This window comes from Styela clava, chromosome 10, assembly GCF_964204865.1.
Source record: "Styela clava chromosome 10, kaStyClav1.hap1.2, whole genome shotgun sequence".
NCBI classification, from domain to species: Eukaryota; Metazoa; Chordata; class Ascidiacea; order Stolidobranchia; family Styelidae; genus Styela; species Styela clava.
In genome coordinates this window covers 12,376,326-12,397,792 of record NC_135259.1, presented here as the reverse complement: position 1 = coordinate 12,397,792, position 21,467 = coordinate 12,376,326, and the positions used below count along the sequence as shown (strand labels likewise).

At 36.9% G+C, this 21,467-nt stretch overlaps 1 protein-coding gene across 1 annotated transcript; it reads left to right on the top strand.

Annotated features, from left to right (window-relative positions):
* Positions 1-11,549: 11,549 nt before the first annotated feature.
* LOC120337630 (uncharacterized) lies at positions 11,550-12,837 on the top strand. Its single transcript, XM_078116651.1, has 2 exons — positions 11,550-11,559; positions 11,987-12,837. The coding sequence occupies exons 1-2, from the start codon at positions 11,550-11,552 to the stop codon at positions 12,835-12,837; spliced, it is 861 nt and encodes a 286-aa protein (XP_077972777.1).
* The last annotated feature ends 8,630 nt before the right edge of the window (positions 12,838-21,467 follow it).

Sequence of the window (21,467 nt, the reverse complement as noted above, 5' to 3'; positions counted from 1 at the left end):
AATGAAATACAACTAGATTCTATGAATTTTTAATGCGGTAACAGAAACACATTAAAATTAATTTATAGATGTAGGAACATAATTACCTGAAGCGCATTTCTTCTCGGAATGATTAAATTTTTTATTCTCTGTTTAATAATCTAATCATATCTTGATGATTATATTGCAGGATTTGGTTCGGTTTATTTGCACGAAAATATACTTCAATGATATAAGTATTTCTGACTAGATCCCGCCTTGATATAAATAAAAACCTTGTTCAAATTTCGATTTTATGTTAAAAATTTAAATTGTCCAACAATCTCAAACACCGTTATTAAACAAAAAAAGCATACGCATCGTTTTGCTAAATTGAGTCGCTTGGATATTCAATATGAGGCTTCATAGGCGCCACACACATTTGACATGAGCTGATTTGACTGATGATTGATTCACTAATGAAGTGAAAAAAATAATGTTTATTCGTATTGAAATTTACGTTTAATTGTTTGAAAAAAATATTGCAATTGAAAGAAAAAACAAAGAAGTTTAACAAGAACAGAAAGACATAAACATGAAACTGATAAAAAAGTTTGGTAATATTTGCATTTCACCGAAATAGAATAACTAAGTTAGGAAATATGATGACTTAGAAAAACGAGAAATGTGCTAAACTACAAAATTGATCAACAGAATTTGCTTATATATACAAATGTTATATACAGAATATGTTTTGAAGTGAGCAGATTTCCAAAAGCGAACAGAAGCGAAACTTCATTGCTCAATAGGCGGGGCTTTAACACGTCATAAATAAATCAACTGTTCAGGTTGTCTGATACAAAACAATGTTTTTGATTGTAATCTTGAGATAGTTCATAATTCAGAAACCAGTTCTTTCATCCCGTCACTTTCAACATTTTCACTTAATGGAACCACGCGATCTGGTTTTCGCCACGGTAACAATATGAATCTCCAATTTGGAAAGTAGAAAACGGTTGAAAGAATTTTGACTGTGAGGTTGGCAGTAAGAACTGCTTGTGAGTCATATTCCACTGTATTCAGGGATAGTATTATGATTGCAGAAAATATTGTAACTGCGAGAAATGCAATAGATACACGAATGGAGCGCTTTATTAAAGAAATGCTTTGAACTCTAGCACCGTAACTTTCTTTTTCAGTATTTTCGTCTCTTCTGTGCTTTATCAGTGGATAGGTAAACAAAGCTAGAAAAACGAGATTCTCCATAATTCGTACAGTCAAAGGACTGAGCAAAATTTGAACAGGTTTCGAGGACACGCGGATTTTCGAGCATTCCTTGGATATTTTTAGTAATCTATAACCAGAAATTGGGTATAATGGGATAAAAAGTACACTGGCCTTGCTCAGGAACTGCATTATCCCATTTGTTAACTGTCTAATGAAAGGATTGCTATATACAGTTCGTTGGGTACACCACATCGAAAATATAGACGTCGTATTGGTCAAAATGGAAAAACTAATGTAAATATATTCAGGAATCCAGCAATTTTTCCATCGAAAATAATTAAACAGACTTAGGACTGAACTTACTATAATCATGACAGACTGAAAAACAATTGCCATGAAAATAAAAATTCTTGCTCGCTTATTCCAGTCTGTTAAACTGATGTTGTTCATTGCTTCTAAGCGATGTCGTTCCTGATTCCTTGTGTAGAATCGCGTGAATACGAAAAAAAGTAACAGCACGCGATAAGCGATATCATCTCCATTGACAGACTAGTGAATAATTTCCAAGGATTCCGGTCACTATATTGAACATTGTTAGGCTCTGTGACGGACATTTCTGTCGTCATATTCTCCGTCGTGTTGAACTTAAAAATGTTACTCAAGTTCTGTCTTTCCATTTCCAAATTGCTTGAACCACTATAAATTCCAAAAAAGTTGCTGCCAATGTCAATATCGTAGAAATAATTTTTCTCTATAGATCTATATCTTAGTGCTGAACAGAAACCTTTTCCGCAAATGATACAATACCACATTAACTCAAACCCACTGCGATTTGCAGTAGGGTTCTTATGTTTATTTGATGAGTCTAATAGTGAGAAATATGTAATTGTTTGCGGATTAGTATTTTTTTTTAACAGATGCAAATATCTTAGAGGTGAATACTTCTTAAATTTTCAATCAATAGGAATGCAAACTAAAATATTAATCAGTTTTCTATTGCCCGATATTGATAATTTTAATGCGGAATGATCATTCACACTGTAGTCAACGTATTCCATTGTGTCTAAATTTGGTGATTATCTCACTTCATATATATAGACAAAGTACTCTCAATCTTTCCTTATAACATAAACCGGGGAAGTAAGTTTAGAAATATAAAAACTCAAAAAAAAAAATAAGAAATGTGATCAATACAATGATCAAAAAAATTTGCTTATTTATCAAAGTAATATCTACAGAATACTTTGTGAAATTTATTTTCAAAACCTCAAAAAATGAAACCTCATTCCAGAATAAGCGTGGAATGGTATAAACATTGTGTCCACTGTTAAAAAATTTTCTTTGAAATATGATTTTGAGATTACGCACAATTCAGAGACCAGTGCCTCCATTCGATCACTTTGATCGGTTTCACATATTGGTATGTTTATGTATATTCTTGAATCGACAGCTAAAACGAATCGTTTCTAGTGCAAGTAGAATACATTGATACAATGGAAGTCGCAAAGTATCTGCTATAACTGATTAACTAATGAGGTGAAGAAAGTAATATTTATTCAGATTGTGATTTACGTTTGTTTGTTGGAAGAAAATATTGCAAGTGAGAGAGTAAACAAAAAACAAAACAAAAAAATACGATAAAGTACAAAATTGATCTACAGAATATTTAGAGAATTCAAATAATTATGACTTTCACTAGTTTTTAATGTCAACCTCACAGTCAAAATTTTTTTAACCGTTCTCTACTTTTCAAATTGAAGATTGATAATGTTACCGCGGCGAATACCAGATATGGTGGTTCCATTATGTGAAAATGTTGCAATGTGATGGGATGGATAAACTGATTTCTGAATTTGGAGGTCTCAAGATAGCCATTTAAAAACAATGTTTTTTTTTCGGAAAACTTAAATAGTTGATTTATTCATAATATTCAAAGCAACGCCTATTTAAATGAAGTTTCGCTTCGGTTAGCTTTTGGAAATCTTTTGGAATATTTTGTGAAGCACATTTCCAAAAGTCTTGCTGTTCTTGTAAGGTTTCTTCGTTTATTCTCTCACTTGCAATATTTTCTTCAAACAATTAAATGTAAATCACAATCTTAATAATATATATTACTTTTTTCGACTCATTAGTGAATCAGTTATAATCAGCTCTGTAGCTTTTGTAAAATGTTTGTGTAGCGTATGTAAAGCCTCATAGTGAATAATTAAACGATACTTTTAAGTAGTCCGCATACGGCTTCATATTCCTTTTTACACAGTAATTCCATATATCGGAGATGTAGGTGAGCCTAATTTTTGAACAGTAAATTTAAAAAAAAATGAAGCTCGATTAAATGAAATCTTATGATTAAATCTTCAATTGGTGATCAAAGATCAAACTATAGAGCACTACTAAAATAAATGATTAGAAAGGTCAAATGTCATACGGAAGTGGGTTAATACGTCTTAGAAACATGTTCCTTGAAACAGCAAAATTGCATATAGAATATCTTACAGGGTCTTACAGAAATCAAAGAATATTTAATAAAAATTAAAGTAACAGTCGTCTATTGCAGGGTTGGGAAGGTTTTGCGATAAGGGGCCAAAAATTTCGACCCTGGCGGGCCATGTCAGTGTGATGTAAAAAGTTACATTTTATGGACAATATTTACGGTGTTTGAAAAGGAAACGTAGAAAACAATAATTTTCGTGTCAAAACTGAATTTAATCGCAATATCACCAAATTCACTGGGCTATTTTTTAGCTAAAAAAATCCAAATTGGTTTTATTTTGGTTGTGGCAGCATCAGGCGGGCCAGATTGAATTACCTAACAGGCCATATTTTGCCCGCGAGCAGAAGTGTGCCTATGTTTGGTATATGGTTTTCAATTACTGTAAATTTGAAATCATTTTGTTTTACACTTAGGTAGTTGGTCAGAAATGCAATTTTTCCAACACCCAAAGAAGAACGTGAAGAAGAAAAGGGATTTAATGGACGTATCAACGTGTACCCATGAAACGGCAAAATTTTGAAAAAAATATCGGGTCCCATAGGAATCAGAGTATATTTGGAAACTGTAAAAGTAACAGTCTCCTACAGGCTTCAACCATCTATAAAGCACTAAAAATGTAAAATCGAATGATTCATTATTTGCTGAGTAAAGCGATTTATTTTTAAAAGCATCTCTAGAAACAAGAACAAAAGAGCAATTCAGTAAAACAATGCGTATGTAATTCGTGTTCAATATCAATGTTTGGGGCTTGTTTAAACAATTTAAATTTTCAACATAAAATCGTTTCATAGGTTTCGCCAGCATAATAATATTAAAATATAAAAACGGATTAATCCATCGTATCGGAAAAGATTAAGCTGTTGTTATCAAACAAGCATGAAAATAATGAAACAACAGAAATGATGACACGATTCAGAGTAATTAGAGAGCTACAAATGTTATTGTTATTATCTGCATAGGTAAAATGTTTTCCAAATCTTCCACCTTACATTCTTTTTCAAAAATGAAAGGCGCTCCAAGATGGCGCACAACCAGAACCCTAACCTGGTACAACCACAATGTTCAGATTTTGCGTCATCTTTGTGCACATACTTCTGGAGGTCCAAATGAAATATTAACGACTGGGAACTAATTATACCAAGACAAAATTTGCTAACTGCTCCGGTGTTGGCAGATACTTTGTCACATTTATTGTATCAATGTATTTTACTTGCACAATATACGATTCTATAACATACATGAACATACCAACATGTGAATCTGATGAACGTGATGGAATGGAGGCACTGGTTTCTGAATCGTGAATAATCTCAAAATCACAATTAAAATGAAATTTTCTAACAGTAGACATGTTCAGATCATTCCACGGCTATTCTGCAATGAAGTTTCGCTTCTGTAAGTTTTTGAAATAAATTTTATAAAGTATTCTGTGGATGTCTCTTTTATAAATAAGCAAAGTTTATTTACGTCTGTGAGGGCCAAAACAATGTTATGTTCTTGATGAATTTCGTTTTAAAAATGGACAACCTCTATATATTTGATCCAAAAGTTCTTGCTTCGATTCTGCTGATATATATTATTTTGTGTGCATTTGTTGGTAGGCCCCTGAACCGCTTGGTTTTTTGTTGAATTCAATAAAATGAAGTCGAGGAGTGTGTGACAGTAAAGTGAATCAGCTTTCACTCAAATTACTTGCGTAATAGTTAGACCATAACATTTCTTCAAGGGGTAGGTAGTTGTCGCTTACAACTCTATCATCTAAAAACATTTTGAATTTTCAAGTAATAGCGTAGGTCCCTAACAATTCTAATTTTTTTATCTGGCACACTCAAACTAAATCCCAGGACTTGAACATGACCTATTGTGTGCTACAATATTCCAAAACATTCTCATAATATAAAATCTAATTTTAAAGGATCCTGATAACAATCTTCTTAAAAGAATATCACATGTCAAAAATCAGCATAAAGGAAAACTTTTTCCATTATTTTTACCAACTTCCAGTGACGATTTTAATTCTTTCTCTACGTTTTGTTTATCATCGTTGTACACGAAATGCACACATCGTGATAAGTTTTGCTAAATTGTTGTTGGTGTTTACAAAAACGCATTTCTTCGAAACTGATGAAATAATCATTTTCAAATTTCCAGTAGTTAAAAAAGGTTGAGGACACTAGAAGACTATTGCTGTTAGTTTGCGCCACAAAGCTTGATATTCCGCCCTGATTATTTTGCCATTTATATGAATATTGCACCTAAACTTGGCAGTGACGTGCCATGACATAGACTCACTAAACAGACTTCTTTTCGATACCGACATGAAATTGTTTATAGGCCTGATATTTGGATTCCCTACTTTTTATCAATCGAGATTTGATATTTTGTTAAAATAGATATCGTATCATGACTAAATTTGTTTTGTTTCGCTGAAAATATATGTAGGAAAAAAAACTTAGATACTTTTGAGGGCATGTTCGAGCATATTTTTATAGAGTTAGGAAAATTATTATGAGTGTCTTTTCTACGCTAATTATTCTGCAACATGGGTCACCAAACTTTTTTCATGAAGGGTCGGATGAATAAGAGGATTTTCGTGCTTTTTCAGTGGCGGAGCCATGGAGTTTTCGGAAGACTAAAACTGTCGCTAACAATGTGTTTTCATGGGGCTAAATATTAACGCTTTGTTATATAGATGTGAATCGCAAAAATATCGTGTTATGCTTAGTCACCTAATAAGAGAACGATACCGTACGCTCTGAAAATAAAAAACACAATTTTCATTCAACTATTATCCGATGATGAAATAAAATATAATGTTTGTTCACTCAATTTCCTACTTAAAACAATTAGATTTATCAGGATTGCGGTTGGTATAAAAGCGTGATAAATTAACGTCGTCGCGCGTTTACTTTAAATGCAATTGCTGTGCAATTTTAGAAGTTAGATTATCGGTCGTGAACGTATATTTTACGTAACAAAAGTTAATATCCGCTGAAAAAGTCAGCTCTTTTAACAAAGGAATTTTTAACCGCTCCCTTCGAGCGACATGGCTGTGCCTTGGACTAGATTCATGCACTATACAGGACTGTATCAACTATTTATAAAAAAAAAAAAGCACGTGCTTAGGGCACCCATGGAAACGGGGCACCACAGAAATTTTCTTTGGCTCCTCATTGTCCAATGAAATAATTCAAATTGGCGAATCGGACTGCAATATTGGCCCGAAAGTAAATGTTTTGCCTATTTTTCGTTTTCAAATGCCATCTTACTGCTGTTTCAACAGTATTTAACATTTAAACGTTTCACGACTGACGCTTTTTAACCTATTGCCATTATAAATGCTATTTTATATTTTAACGCTATATTATATGCTATTTTGTATATACGCGTGAAACTCGAATTTAATAAAAGAGTGTGTGACGCTGCAGTAAATCACCCTTTTCCTAAACTATTTGTAGAATAGATAAAATAAAAAATCTCCCCGAAAGATAGTTGTCGATTTTTACTCTATCATCAAGGTATTTTGATTTTTCAAGTATTGGGTATCGTGGTTCAAAACAATTTTCGTTTTCAATCTAATGAAATAAAACAAACAAAAACTAAATCTCTACACTCATACATAACCCATCGTAATTTATGCTATTTTATTTTAAAAATTCGTCGCATAACTGAACGAAATTTTCTAACAATAGTGTTGAAGTTTAGAGCTAGACAATTCTGATAATATCAAACGTCAAAGAGTAGCCTAGGGGTTAATCTCTATCGCGAATTGTGTTTGTAATCGTGACATTATTATTTAGTCTGTGGACATCTTTTTACCAGGTCAGCAATCTCACAAGCATCAGTTACCTTATCTATGTCTTCTCCCCACTGTAAAAAAATAGTACTATACCGACACGAACATCCCAAATTCGAGAATTCGAATTAGCAATCTGGGGATAGTCATCGGTAGTACAGAATAGACCAGTGGTAGGCAACGTTTTCTATCAAGTGTGCCAAATTTAAAATTGAATGTCAAATACTACGTTTGCGTGTCAATGGAAAAATACTATATATAAATAGTCCTGACGACAATGTAAATAAGGCATGCAGCAAATATTTCACATAATATTTTATTTCATCATTGAATAATAGTTGAATGAAATTGTGTTTTTTAGTTCCTGCGCGTACGGTATCGTTCTCGTGTTTCACAAGGCATGCAGCAAATATTTCAGCACGTCGAAGTCCAGCTAAGCAGGATTGTGATAAGATGTAATATTGATTCAGGAATATGTATCTTTATATGTATCTTTTCGTGCGTTGTCCTATTAACCCTTTTGATTCCCACTAGTAGTTTCTCGAGGTAGTTTGAGCCCTTGAGCCATTTACTCGGATTATCTTGTTTGTATTGCACCTTTTCTCCGCCACTTGCCTCCACAAACTCACGCTCGGCGATGAGCTTTGTCCAACTTAGATGCCATATATATATATTAGTGTATACCGCTTGCCTTAGTTATCCCAATTTTATTTTGCAGTTATTGTGCACTTTTTCACGGTTTGTTGGTTCGTCCATTTCCTTCTTTTTTATCTGATATTTTTTCAAACTTTTCCATATTATTGATTCAGAATTTCACCCCGGTTGATAGAAAAATGCGAGCGGTAATTATAATTCAGTTAGATTTTTTCATGTTTAGAACCCATCGCCGAGTTTGCCAGCCCCTCGCCACTACTTAATATTTGTTATTTTTGCTTACGATTTTCTTTCCTATATTCTTTGAGGGGGGCTGGCTCAGTTAGATAAGCCGTACTCATTCTTTATATTGACTTGTTATTCTTTACATGTTCAATTTAATTTTTGTTAAGATTAAATTCTTATTTGTATTTATTTATAAATACCGTTTTTGCCCCCCTGCGCGGGGGAGGCCAGGGTTACTAGCAAATGTACATGTTATTGAATAAAAGTGCATAAAAACAAAAAATTGATCCAGGAATATATGTTATCACTTTTCGTGCCACGGAAGTATATGTATGTCATTCGGCACATAGCGTTCAGTAGCACAGACTTATTAATCTACACGTCTTTTAAATAAGAAAATTTAAAATATAGATGAAGTTCAGGGTGACCGTACATTTGAACCCACGTACATTTGAACCCATGCGTATATCCACGGGTTCAATCTATATGCGGGTGCTACAACCCATGGGTTAGGGTTAGTATGGGTTTAACTATCCGTGAAACAAAAAAAATTTCATAGGTGCAATAGCATACAGGTTCAAATGTACGTGGGTTCAAATGTAATGGAACCGAAGTTCAGACATTCGCTCGCAGCCGATTTTCTGCCCCTTCTCTCTCTTGTTACGTTGGCGAGCATGCCGTAATGAATGAATCGCCTCATTCGAATTTAACTGCGATAAAGCGAAAGTCTGGCATTTACTAAACTATCAATTGATCTTGCACGATTAATGTACATATTAATTAACGACAGATACCGGGGGAATAATTGTGTTGAGACAGATTGAAGCCATCGCATCTGATTTCAACTCCTTGAAGTAAAATTACTGGAGGGTGCGAGAGATCAACTCATCCAACATGGCTGATTCGTAAATGCACAATAAACCGCATAATTACTCAGTAGACAGACGAAATCTCCTCACATGATATGTCACAACCGGTTAACAAAAATTAGAAATTTTACATATTTAGCGGCATAACTTGTTTGATTCTAGACAATGCGCCATAATCGAATATATCGAACACGAACCGTTTTAGTACAATTAGTTTTCCTTAATTCCTTCATTCATGTCCTACAACTACGTCGCACCAGTGAAGTTTTAACAGTCGGGAGCTTTCTCCGACTATGAACCCTTCATTGACCGTACCTAGCTACAATAACTTTTTTAGGAAACGGCTGAGATATCAAACTAAGCAAATCTGTTGTTGACACTTATCTTCAATTTCCTTCAGAAAAAAAACAATGATGAGTAATCATAGTTAATCAATCCAGTTATGAAATGAAAGCTATAATGCAATCGATTATAATTAATGTTCTATCTATGCTATGAGAATAAGATGTGATGATTTTTATTTTGGTTTATGATAACATTCAGTGCGTGTGTACTTCTGCTATCACAGTACTACGTAAATTGCAATATATTTCTTTATACAAAAATATCAAAAACATTGACACTGTGAAACGCAATTTCAAATCCACATCTTAGATATCATCAGCATTTACTAGTTTTCTTCAAGTTTTTTCCTATTGTGTTTACTAGTATTTATATGTTAAATGACGTCATGTGATATTGTTTGGTACTTTGGCATTGAGGACACTGGGGGCGCTGTAACACTGTCGTTTGGGCGTGGCCTGTTAGAGTGTGCTGTGGGTTGGCAGGGTGCAGTTGTCTGAGTGTGGTTGTTTCGGTTGGATTTTGGGTGTTTTGTGTTTCTGAGAGTGCCTCTGGTCTCTGGTGGGTTATCGGGGGTGCTTGTTTGTGGTTTTGTGACTGTTGGATTGGATGTTTTTGTGCTGGACAGTGAGCTGATGTTGGGACCATGTTGCTGTTTGCGGGCAGTGCCATTGCAGTTCATTTCATGTGCACATATAGAATTGTTTATGGTCTTTTAAAATGCCTGTCATAAGTTATTTTCGGCTTGAATTGCAAATTGTAGTAGCTAGTTTAGTGTACCGGATTCTAGGAGTCATTAGGCTTCTATTAAGACTGTCTTTGATTTCAGGGGCCGCCAGTGTTTTTATCGTGTATATGGTTTTTCTTGCGTTGTGCTGCCTGGTATGGTTATTTTGATTGTATGCTTTCCGCTGCTTTGGAGTATTTAGTTGTATTAGGATTGATAATTAATAAATAGAACAAAATAGTATAAATTGAAGTGAATACTGAAAGGAAACTTAACGTCAGATTATATTGGAAGATATTCTGAACTTGGATAATTATTTCATAGACTGCCGGTACGCTACACTAGATTTGATTTTTCATCAAATAATTTGTTATATTTTCTGTATGTGGGAAATACCAGTAGTAACTTTTCAATTCCTTCAGTGTCACATCGTGATCAACTGTAATATCGTCAGTTCTCTTCTTACCAAAATTTGTAATTTGATTATAAATGTTCTGATATCGATTGAACGATTTCGCTGTAGGGTGGTGGATTTCTTTTAAATACTCGTGTGATTTGTTTCGATAATTGAGACGAAATTGAGATTCGTCTTCAAGTTCTGATTTGTCTTTCATCGGATAACGTACAAGCGGTTTAGAAAATGTACGGTTTTCAAAGGCACACAATCCGGTATGTTGTCAGTTTCATGTAATGTAAAGCTCCAACGGTCAGCAACAGATCCCCAGAGTTATCTGATGCTGGTAATACGTCCTCTCGTAAACAAGGAAAGTTACTCCGTTAGATTTTACTCTTTCTTTTGCTCTATCAATTAGATCTTCACTTGCATCAAATCCAACTGCTTTATCAAAATAGGGTAAATAATCTAACAAAGATATTTCATTTATCCATGACAGGATTAAACTTTTTCGTCTTTTCATTTCCTTCAATTTTTCTGTAACGACTCAGAACATGTTTTGTTATATGTGGTAGAAAATTCGGAATTGCAAGATATGCATTTGCTGTCTCGTCACTCAACTAATCTTCCATCTCTGCTGCTACAATGTAAAATCAAAACGAAATGTCAAGAAATATTTATATTTAGCCCAGCACGGTATAAAGGAAACAGGTCAGCACGTCATAGTTTGACATTTCAGGCCCGGCCGAACGTAATGATTAACAATATAGGCCCGACCCGACCCGAACGCAATGCTTGATATTTCAGGCCCGACCCGAAATGTCGGGTCGGGCTGGTGCTCGGGCTCCAGATCTTAGCTCTAAATGATACCACGTAAGAAGCCATCCCTGGAGGCATAACAGTCGTGTCAACTTTCCTATATAAAGCGACATATATTTTAAATTATTATTCACTGGTTTGATCAGGTAACTATATTCTTCTGTGTGTCGTCGTAATACAACAAGGAAAAAGGTTGGTGAATTTGTTATTTATTCGTTGTCTGCTGGGGTAAGCTCTGCCATAACTGAGTCAGAGGGAATTCGTTTGCTCGGTTAAATTCTAGTTAACCGAGAGTTTGGGCTTTTAACTAAGCTCTATTTAGAATTGCTTTTAAGATAACAATCATCCTACACTCTTGGATCAACATTTCACTCTTCATCACAATCGTGTCAAGCTAGACTATGGCGTGCTGACTTTTTTCTGCCTGGTTTTTGAGACTATTAATCTTTATTGACATTTTTATTTCAAATTTTTTCAACAGAGATAGAGGATTGGTTGGGCGACGAGGCAGCAAATGGATATCTTGCAATTCCGAATTTTCCACCACATATAGCAAAATATGTTCCGAGTCGTCTCAGAAAAATTGAAGGAAATGAAAAAACGAGAAAGTTCAATTTTGTCATGGATGCCGGTTGTGGTAATGGGATATCTTTGATAGACTATTTACCCTATTTTGATAAAGAGGTTGGATTTGATGCAAGTCAAGATCAAATTGATAGAGCAAAAGAAAGGGTAAACTCTGACGCAGTAACTTTTCTTGTTGGACGAGAGTACGCATTTCCAGCATCAGATAACTCTGTGGATCTGTTGCTGACCGTTGGAGCTTTACATTACATGAAACTGACATCATTTTTGGGCGAATGTGAGAGAATTTTAAAAAATACCGGAATGTGTGCCATTTATTACCGTACATTTTCTAAACTGCTTGTACATTATCCGATGAAGGACAAATCACAACTTGCAGACGGATCTCAATTTCTTCTCGATTATCGAAACAAATTACACGAGTATTTCAAGGAGATCCAGCACCCCACAGCGGAATCGTTTAATCGATATCAGAACATTTATGATCAAATTACAGGTTTTCGTAAAGAGAGAACTGACGATGTTACAGTTGATTACGATATGACACTGAAGGAATTGAAAAGCTTCTTCTGCTGTATTCCAACACACAGAAAATATAACAAATTATTTGATGAAAAATCAAATCCAGTAGACACGATGGGGGAAAACTTGAAGAAACTTGTAAATGCTGATGATATCAAAGATGAGGATTTGAAATTGCGTTTCACAGTGTCAATGTTTTTCATATTTTTATATAAAGAAATATAATGCAATTTCCGTAGTACTGTGATAGCAGAGGTGCGCACGCATTGAATGCTGTCATGAACAAAAACATCACATCTTATTTTCATAGCATAGAACAATAATTATAGGCCTAACCGGTTGCAATATAGCTTGTTATTTCATAACTGGATTTCTGATTACTCATCATTGTTTTTTTCTAAGGGAAATTAAAAATAAGTGTCAACAACGGATTTGCTCGTTTTAATATTTCTGCCGTTTCCTAAAACAGCTAGGCAATTGTAGCTAGGTAAACGGTAAATAAAGGGTTCAAATTTGGGGAAAGCCCTATTTTCCGTCACCTCGCCATTTACACATCCGCTTGTTTGATTTTTTACTGATGCGACTTAAATTTAAGGCCTGAATGACTGAATGAAAACTAATTTTACTAAAACTGTTCGTGTTTACTGTTTGTTTAATCAAACTCGGTATGTTCCCAAACTAAACAGTGGTTCCCAAACTTTTTTGACCATCGCCCCGCTACAGTAGTTTATACAACTTCATCGCCCCTAAATAGGGGTGAAATAGTGTAAAATCCACGATTAAAGCAGATAGAATGGAAGAGCGACAAAATACGGTCCTTACTCAGCGACAGCAAAAGCAAAGAAGAGCGAAAGCTGCGAACTGTAGCCAGTTCACATATACAGTGGAGGTTTGAGTCGAGTAACAGAATCTAACTATAGGCCGAATTATGAATCATACTCCACACACCTATGCATATGCAATACTAGACAAGAAATATAAATAAAATATAAAACAATAAAAAATAGGACAATCCAGTCCCGCCACAATACACCCCTTTTCATTAGAGAAAATTCAGAAAAAATTTACTCTCAAAAAAAAATAAAAACATCCCCTAAGAAAGGTATTAACACAGTAGGTATACAAAACTCGTAAAAACACAATGTGTACGTCCATCGGCAGGTATTAGCAAAATTTGAAACACAGTGGAACGAAATATTAAACAGTAGAAAGCATTCCTGAAAGTATGACAAATATAAAGCATACTATTTACAAAATACACAATAAAAATACAAAAAATTCCCAACTACAAAATTAAATAAACCCTATCTAAAAACACTAACTAGTCCCACCTAAATATATACATTATAGCACAATTCCCAATGTAATTCAAAACAAAATGTTACAGAGCGTAAATCAAATTTGAAAATCATCCAAGTAGGCAGGTCTACGCCTTGTCCTACCGGAACGAGTAACAACCTGATTTTCATCAGACCCCCCTACGGGCAAATCTAAATTAACTTCTGGCTCAACATCAACAGGAATAGCAACGTCCTGCTCATCATCATTAGAAACAGCTATATTGTCTGGGAAATCAGCTTTAATAACAGGCACTCTGTCACAATCTTCCCTCAAATATAAACGAAGATGATCGACACGAGCTATTCTACAATTACCAGTGTTAACATTCTTATTACGATATACAAAATGAGGAAAACAATTTAACACTTCAAAAGGGCCTATCCAACCAGTCGAAAGTTTTCTATTCTTAGGAGGATAAAAATACCACACAAGATCATCAACATTAAAAGATAAAGGCTTAACAGTTACATTAAAATTACGTTCTTGTCGAACAGCAGATTTACCTAACTGTTCTCTAGCAAATTCAAAAGCTTCAGATGTAGCATTATCAAACCCTTCAACAAATTCATCATAACACTTAGGGACATTATGATCAGAAGGTTTACCAAAAAGTAAATCAGTCGGCAATGAAATTTCACGTCCCAACATTAAACGATTCGGAGTAAAACCTGTACTTTCATGTACAGTAGATCTATAAGCCATTAAAAGATAAGGAATGTGTTCATCCCAGTCTGTGCGACTAGAATCCACAAATGCTTTAAGCATTTGCTGCAAGGTCTTATTCATTCTTTCACATAGACCATCCGACCTAGGATGATAAGGAGTCGTACGAGTTCTATCAATTTCAAATAAGGAACACATATGCTTAAACAAATGAGATTCAAAATTAACCCCTTGGTCACAATGAATAATTCTAGGAGTACCGAATCTACTAAAAAATTCCGTTACATCGGCTGTTGTACTGGCCTTTTGATTAGGCAAAGGATAAGCCTCAACCCATTTAGTAAAATAGTCTGTGACCACTAAAAGATGTTCATTGCCCCTTTCAGTTTTAGGTACGAGACCCACAAAATCGAGACTAATTTTGAGAAGCGGCTCAGTGCAAATCATTTTACACATTTCTGCACGTCGTTTCCCATGAGGGGTTTTGGTAGCAGTGCAAGCTTTACAATAACGACACCAAGAAGATACGTGACTGTGCATTCTAGGCCAATAAAATCGTTCCCTCAATTTTTTATAAGTTCGTTCTTTACCCAAATGTCCACCAGTACGCAACTCATGGAGTTGTCGGTACATTTCGCGACGCAAAACTAAAGGCAACACAATTAGAAAAATGGATTTTTCTACAGGAAACTCTCGATGAAGCACTCCATCGATGACTCTCAATATTTTCCACTGAGTGCACAGGATTCGAACTTCTCTGGAGAAAAACAAGAGTTATGCAGCTGGAGGTGGTTGATCCAACGTTTCCTTCATTGTCAGTACTTTAGAGATGTTATCGTCCTTCATCTGCATCTCACGCATATCGGTCGATGAATACGAAGCGAGCCATTCCATAAAATTACCATGACTCGGCTGCAAAGCAGCAACTTTGACAGATTCCAATTCACACGGCTGATCACCATTCCCACAACTAGTGCATGATTCACGCTTACATCGACGACGAATACGACTCAAACCATCAGCATTGCCATGTTTGGAACCAGCACGATGTTCAGCTGTAAAATCACAAGTGTCCAGAACTGATATCCAACGAGCTACAATGCCTTCCGGATCTTAAAAATTCAAAAGCCAACGTAATGAGGCATGGTCAGTTTTCAGTTTGAAATGTCGACCCCACAGGAAGTGACGAAAATGTTTGACCCCCCACTGCAACGCAAAAAGTTCTCGATACGTTGCACAATATCTCTTCTGTGCCTTGTTAAGGGTACGCTGGCATATGCAATGACTTTTTCCTCGCCATTCTAAATTTGACTTAAAATTGCGCCAGCTCCAAAACCAGAACAATCAGTATCTAAAATGAATTTGTCTCCATCTTCCTGTGGAAATGATAAAACAGGAGCACGAACTAAAAGTTCTTTCAAGCGAAGAAAAGCGACATCACACAGCTTTGTCTATGCAAATTCTACTTTTTTCCTCGTCAGATGAACAAGAGGATGTGCAATGGTAGAGAAATCTTCAACAAATTGTCTGTAATAATTACAAAATCCAAGAAATGACTGCAATTCTTTGACATTAGCAGGCTTGGGCCAATCACGAACAGCAGCAATTTTTCTATCGCTACAGCTTACACCCTATTCATATATTACATGTCCCAAATATTCCACTTTACGACGAAAAAGTTTACACTTCTCCGGCTTGAATTTAAGTCCAGCAGCACGAATTCTTACAAAAACTTCACGTAAGCTGCTCATGACCAGATCAAAGTTTTCTCCATAGGACAAATATCATCCAAGAATGCAAGACAAATTTTCCATAGAATTCCAGCCAAAATTTTGTATATTAAAAGCTGGAAGCAAGATGGCGCTTTGGCCAGACCGAAGGCAAGAACACGGAATTGAAAATAATTATTTCCTGGCAAGCTGAATGCTGTTTTTTCTCGATCTTTTGGGTCAAGTTCTACTTAACAGTACCCACTCGCGAAGTCCAACGATGAAAACCACTTTGCTTTACCCAATGAATCCAAAATATCATCAATTCTTGGCAAACTGTAGGCATCTTTGATGGTTACCAGATTAACTTTTCGAAAATCGATACAAAAACGACAACTTCCGTCTTTCTTGGGAACGAGAACAATAGGCGAATTATAGGGACTTTCACTCGGTTCTATTAAACCTTGATCAAGCATGCTCTACACTTGTTTCTCTGCGATTTCTCTTTTCGCCCATCCCATACGTAGCGGTGGAACTTTGATTGGTTCAGATGTTGACGTTTTAATCTTATGTTTGTCTACAGAAGTTCGTCCCAGTTTGCCATCAGGACCAGCAAAAACATCCTGAAATTCGACGAGCAAATCACGAACACTTTGACGTTGTTCAACCGTTAAATCTTCTGGATCGTCGACAAGCTTCTTTAAATGTTCAGGTAGTTCCCTGGTGTCCATGACATCACCAGGCACCACTTGTTCCAGAGAAGAGACAGTCGGGTTTTCTCTTGGGCATAGTAAACAGATAAGGAAACCGCAGGTATTTCTATCGCTTCCTTGCTAACATTGACCACCACGAGAGGCACTAGAGAGCATGAGGCGTTCACCGCTCCGGGAAATAAAAATAAACCACGATGGCCATACTCGCTCTCAAACACACGCAGCCTCTGCCACAGCTATGACGTCACTATTGGGTTTCCATGGGCAATTCAAACGACCATAAATCACCATCTCACTCTCTCTGGGAACAGTCACACATTTATCTACAACAATTCTACAACTAGGAACAGACGAGACAGGCTTAGTCAGGGAAACAGTTTCACCATCAATCTCCATTTGACCTACAGACATATGCAAAACACAGTCATGCTCTTGGAAATAATCCATACCAAGCAAACCATAGGGGGCACCAAGATCAGCAATAATCACTCTCTGAACAGCACACACAGAATCAATACAAATTTTCAAGTCAATCATACCACGAGCTTTCAGAAAAGCACCATTACCAGTTTGAAAACAAACATCACAAGGAGACAAATCACACTCCTTCCCACCAAGAGAACAAACGAGAATATCGGTTAGAAACCGAAGACTTATCGATCGATAGTTAGGGGATCCCCCAAAACAGAAACTGCAGTTTCGATTCATCCGCTCTTGTAACTTGCGCACTGCGCATCGCACACACACACTCGGCGGGTTTCAAAATTCTCTCGCTTTACAAAAATCTAGATCACTATATCAATAATTGATTGATAACTCGCTAATTATACGACATAATTCGCCCAAAATCAATAGGATTCTGGTCCGAGATAAGATGAATGCACATGCAAAATCTGGAGCAGATTCAATCCCGCTTTCGTGAGATATCGCGTGCATCTAACAGACACACACACACACAGACAGACAGACATACAGACAGACATACAAATACCTATCAATATACTTACCGATCTTAAGATCGATAAGTAATAATCTATAAGCGTAGCAGCACTACCAGAATCAATAGGAAAACGTACAGTAATGCCAGTCACATCAACCATAGCATACCACAGTGGCGGCGCGTGGTCATTTTGACAACCGGGGCAAGCTACTGCGGGACCAAGTCACCCCCATCTACGGGGACAGGATGAGCGCTGTAAGTTCTCCCATCATTTTATGAGTATAAAAACCATTCCATCGGTAACAACCAATCGGCAAAAGCGACAATTTTTAACGATAAGAAAGTGTCTTTAAAACCGTTCCAAGTCAAGGGATTAATAAGTATATACATAGTTTATTTTGAAACCTCTTTCAAAAGGAAAGGCAATATTTACCCAGATAAATACAATGACATATTAACAGAAACCTCGGGAAAGCAAACAAAACCTAAAATAAGGTTTAAAACGTTATTATGAAGAAAGGAAAGTTGATGCAAAGATATATATGCTGCTAGACTTCTACTGCTTGAACATATATGCAACACGCCGCGGTTTCTTGGAAGCAAAATGCTCAATAACGCGCTGATTAAAGTCATGCGTCCCAGAAATAACGTCTCTGTGAATGGATAAAACAGCCAAGGAATTTAATCTATCTTGCTTCATTGTGTTTCTGAGATACGTTTTAATACGCTTCAGCGTGCTGAATGTTCGCTCTGCGTCGGCGGAAGAAATAGGCGTCGTCAAAATGATGTTCAGAAATTTTGCAGACGCCGCAAAGGTAGTTACTAGAGTGTTATCTATGAGGAAACCATAGAGCGCGCAAGTTGATGTGATGTTCAAAAAAGTTTGATTGGTGTATATACATCGCAATTCATTTTCCAATTTACCCACGTTTATCATGGGGTAAAATTTGGAGACAGTAGCCAACAAATGGATGGGAAATTGACGTGCAAATTTTGAAAAATTTTTGGGGTTTATCAAAGAGAACGCGGCAAGGTGTTCAGTGCGCAGACGATCGCCTATTTGATTCACCAGAATGTCACAGCATTCCTTTGCAGACAAAATCAAACGCTGCGTTGTTTGCCCGCGGCGTAAAGAAGCACTTCATGTGTCGTCGTATTTTATTGTTTCCCGGATACGAGATACAGCATCGCAGAAGTCTGAAATACACGACTGCACAGACGCTCCATCCATTAGCCTTGACTGCAATGCGCCGTATAATACATCCACGTGATGGAATATTGTGGAGAAAAAAACGAGAAAAAATGAAAACTCACCATCTTCTAGCAGACGCTTTAGACCTGTCGCCTCCCTCACAGAGCGTTCGTCCCAAACCGGAGAGCTCTGAATGCCATTGAAACACTCAATGAGCTCAGACCTAGTTTCGGACACGCCCTGCACCACGCGTGATTGGAAGTTCCAACGTGTTGGTGCACAAGCTGGGAGACGGCGGCTACATATCTGGCGAAGGAGGTCAGAGCGCTTCGGCGAAACGGAAAAAAATGAAGAAAACCCCGAAACATTTGCAAAAAATATACGGACGAGAGGGGTATCAAGACACATATTTTTAATAACGAGGTTAAAATGGTGTGCATCACAATGTAAAAAATGCGCATGAGGAAAATCTTCTTTTATATAAACTTGAACACATGTTTCGACCCACTCATGACTGCCGCGCCGTCATAAGTTTGAGCTATCAATTTTGACTTCGCGTTGTAAGGCTGTAACACTTTTTTCAGTACAGCCGATATCCCGCAAGCCGTGCGATCAACGATTGGTACAAAGCTGTGAAATCTCTCGGTAGGTTTACCATCTTTCACAAACCGAAAAATCACAGCCAGTTGGGAAACGCACGTGATGTCAGTTGTCTCGTCAGACTGAATCGAAAAGACCTGGCAATTCTCAATTTCCAGAGCCAAATGTTGTAAATAAATTTTATACATTGAGTCGAGCAAATCATTTTGGATATCCTTAGATGTCCCTTTCGAAACAGTTGCGGCATCAAGATGATCTCTCAATACTGTATCTAGGGATGCGGTGTATTCCACCATATCCAAAAATACCCCTCTATTAGAAGAGCCAGCCCGTTCATCGTGCCCACGGAGGGACAGCTCGTGACAAACAATGAACTTCAAAACATCTATCAATCTACCGAGAACATGGCGGTTTTTCTCGACGTTTTGGTTGTGCCGACGAATAGAAACCGCGCGTCCTTCATCCAACTGTGCTGCAATATTAACATTTCCAAATGTTCGGTATTTTACTGCATTGTCCAGATGCTCCATAGAAGATTGATGATCCCTGGCACGCTCGGAAAGATGTTTAAGATCTCTAAAACCAAATTTACACCAACGTGAGTCACGGGCGGTGGCAAAAAGTAGGCAATAAAAACAAAAAAGTGCATTTTTGTCCTCGCTGTAACACAACCATTCGTGTTTTTTATACCAAGTTTCTGCGCAGAATGTACGCCGACGCTTTCCTCCGTCATGGGATTGTTCCAGTGAACAATTTTTCGGTTGATAAGGCCCAACAAGACGTTGTACCTCTAATTTTTGTTCCAGCGGTAGCTGCAAAATCGGAGTGCGAAGTAGTGCATCAACCTTATTTATTATGAGGTCTAAGGCTAAGAAATGCGAAGCCGGAAAGAAGTGAGGAGCTCAGAAGGAATGTGGAAAATCGAAAGCAAATGGACTAAAGGTCTCTAACTGATTCAAATAGCGAAACAAGCGACAAAAACGAAGGCGAGGAAACTATCAACTCTTCAAGCAACCAACGAACGAGAAGGAATGCGTGAATATGTCAACACGTTGTTGTAAGAAACGTCGGCATTGTGTCGTCATAATTTCGGGGCTAGTCCCGATCGGCCCCGATGATTTAGTAAAAGAAACAGAAAACAAACGAGACAAACGCGGCGAGTGGAAGATAAAAGAGAGAATACGATATACAATGAGCAACCAGGGGCAAAATCGGCGTCACCCCGTCGACGTTCGGCGAAGGCTTTGCGAGCAAAAAATGAACCATGTCGGAAGAATATGGCTAGTGTAGACAGTCTGTGCAACCGATATTGAGGTATTTTTCGAATATTTTTTATTATACCGAAAAAACAACAATCAATATTCTTGGGAGCAGGGTGAAACACGGGAATATTCCCACCGTCACGAGGAGTTTGGCCATTCCCACCCCAGGCAGAATTGGAGGTATTCCGTTGAGAAAAATTTCCTACAGGGCCACCAGCCGTTTGCTGAGAAGGCTGCGAATTCTGTGGAACATAATATCGATCACACTGGGAAGCTATATGACCCCTGCCATGACATCTCTGGCACAGGTTCTCCGGGCAAATCTTACGTATGTTACCCTTGGCACCACACCCATAACAAGTAATACCTTCATTCCTACGCCCACCCTTCTGACGGGAAAATCGGGGTTGATGACCTTTGTCAAACATGACACGA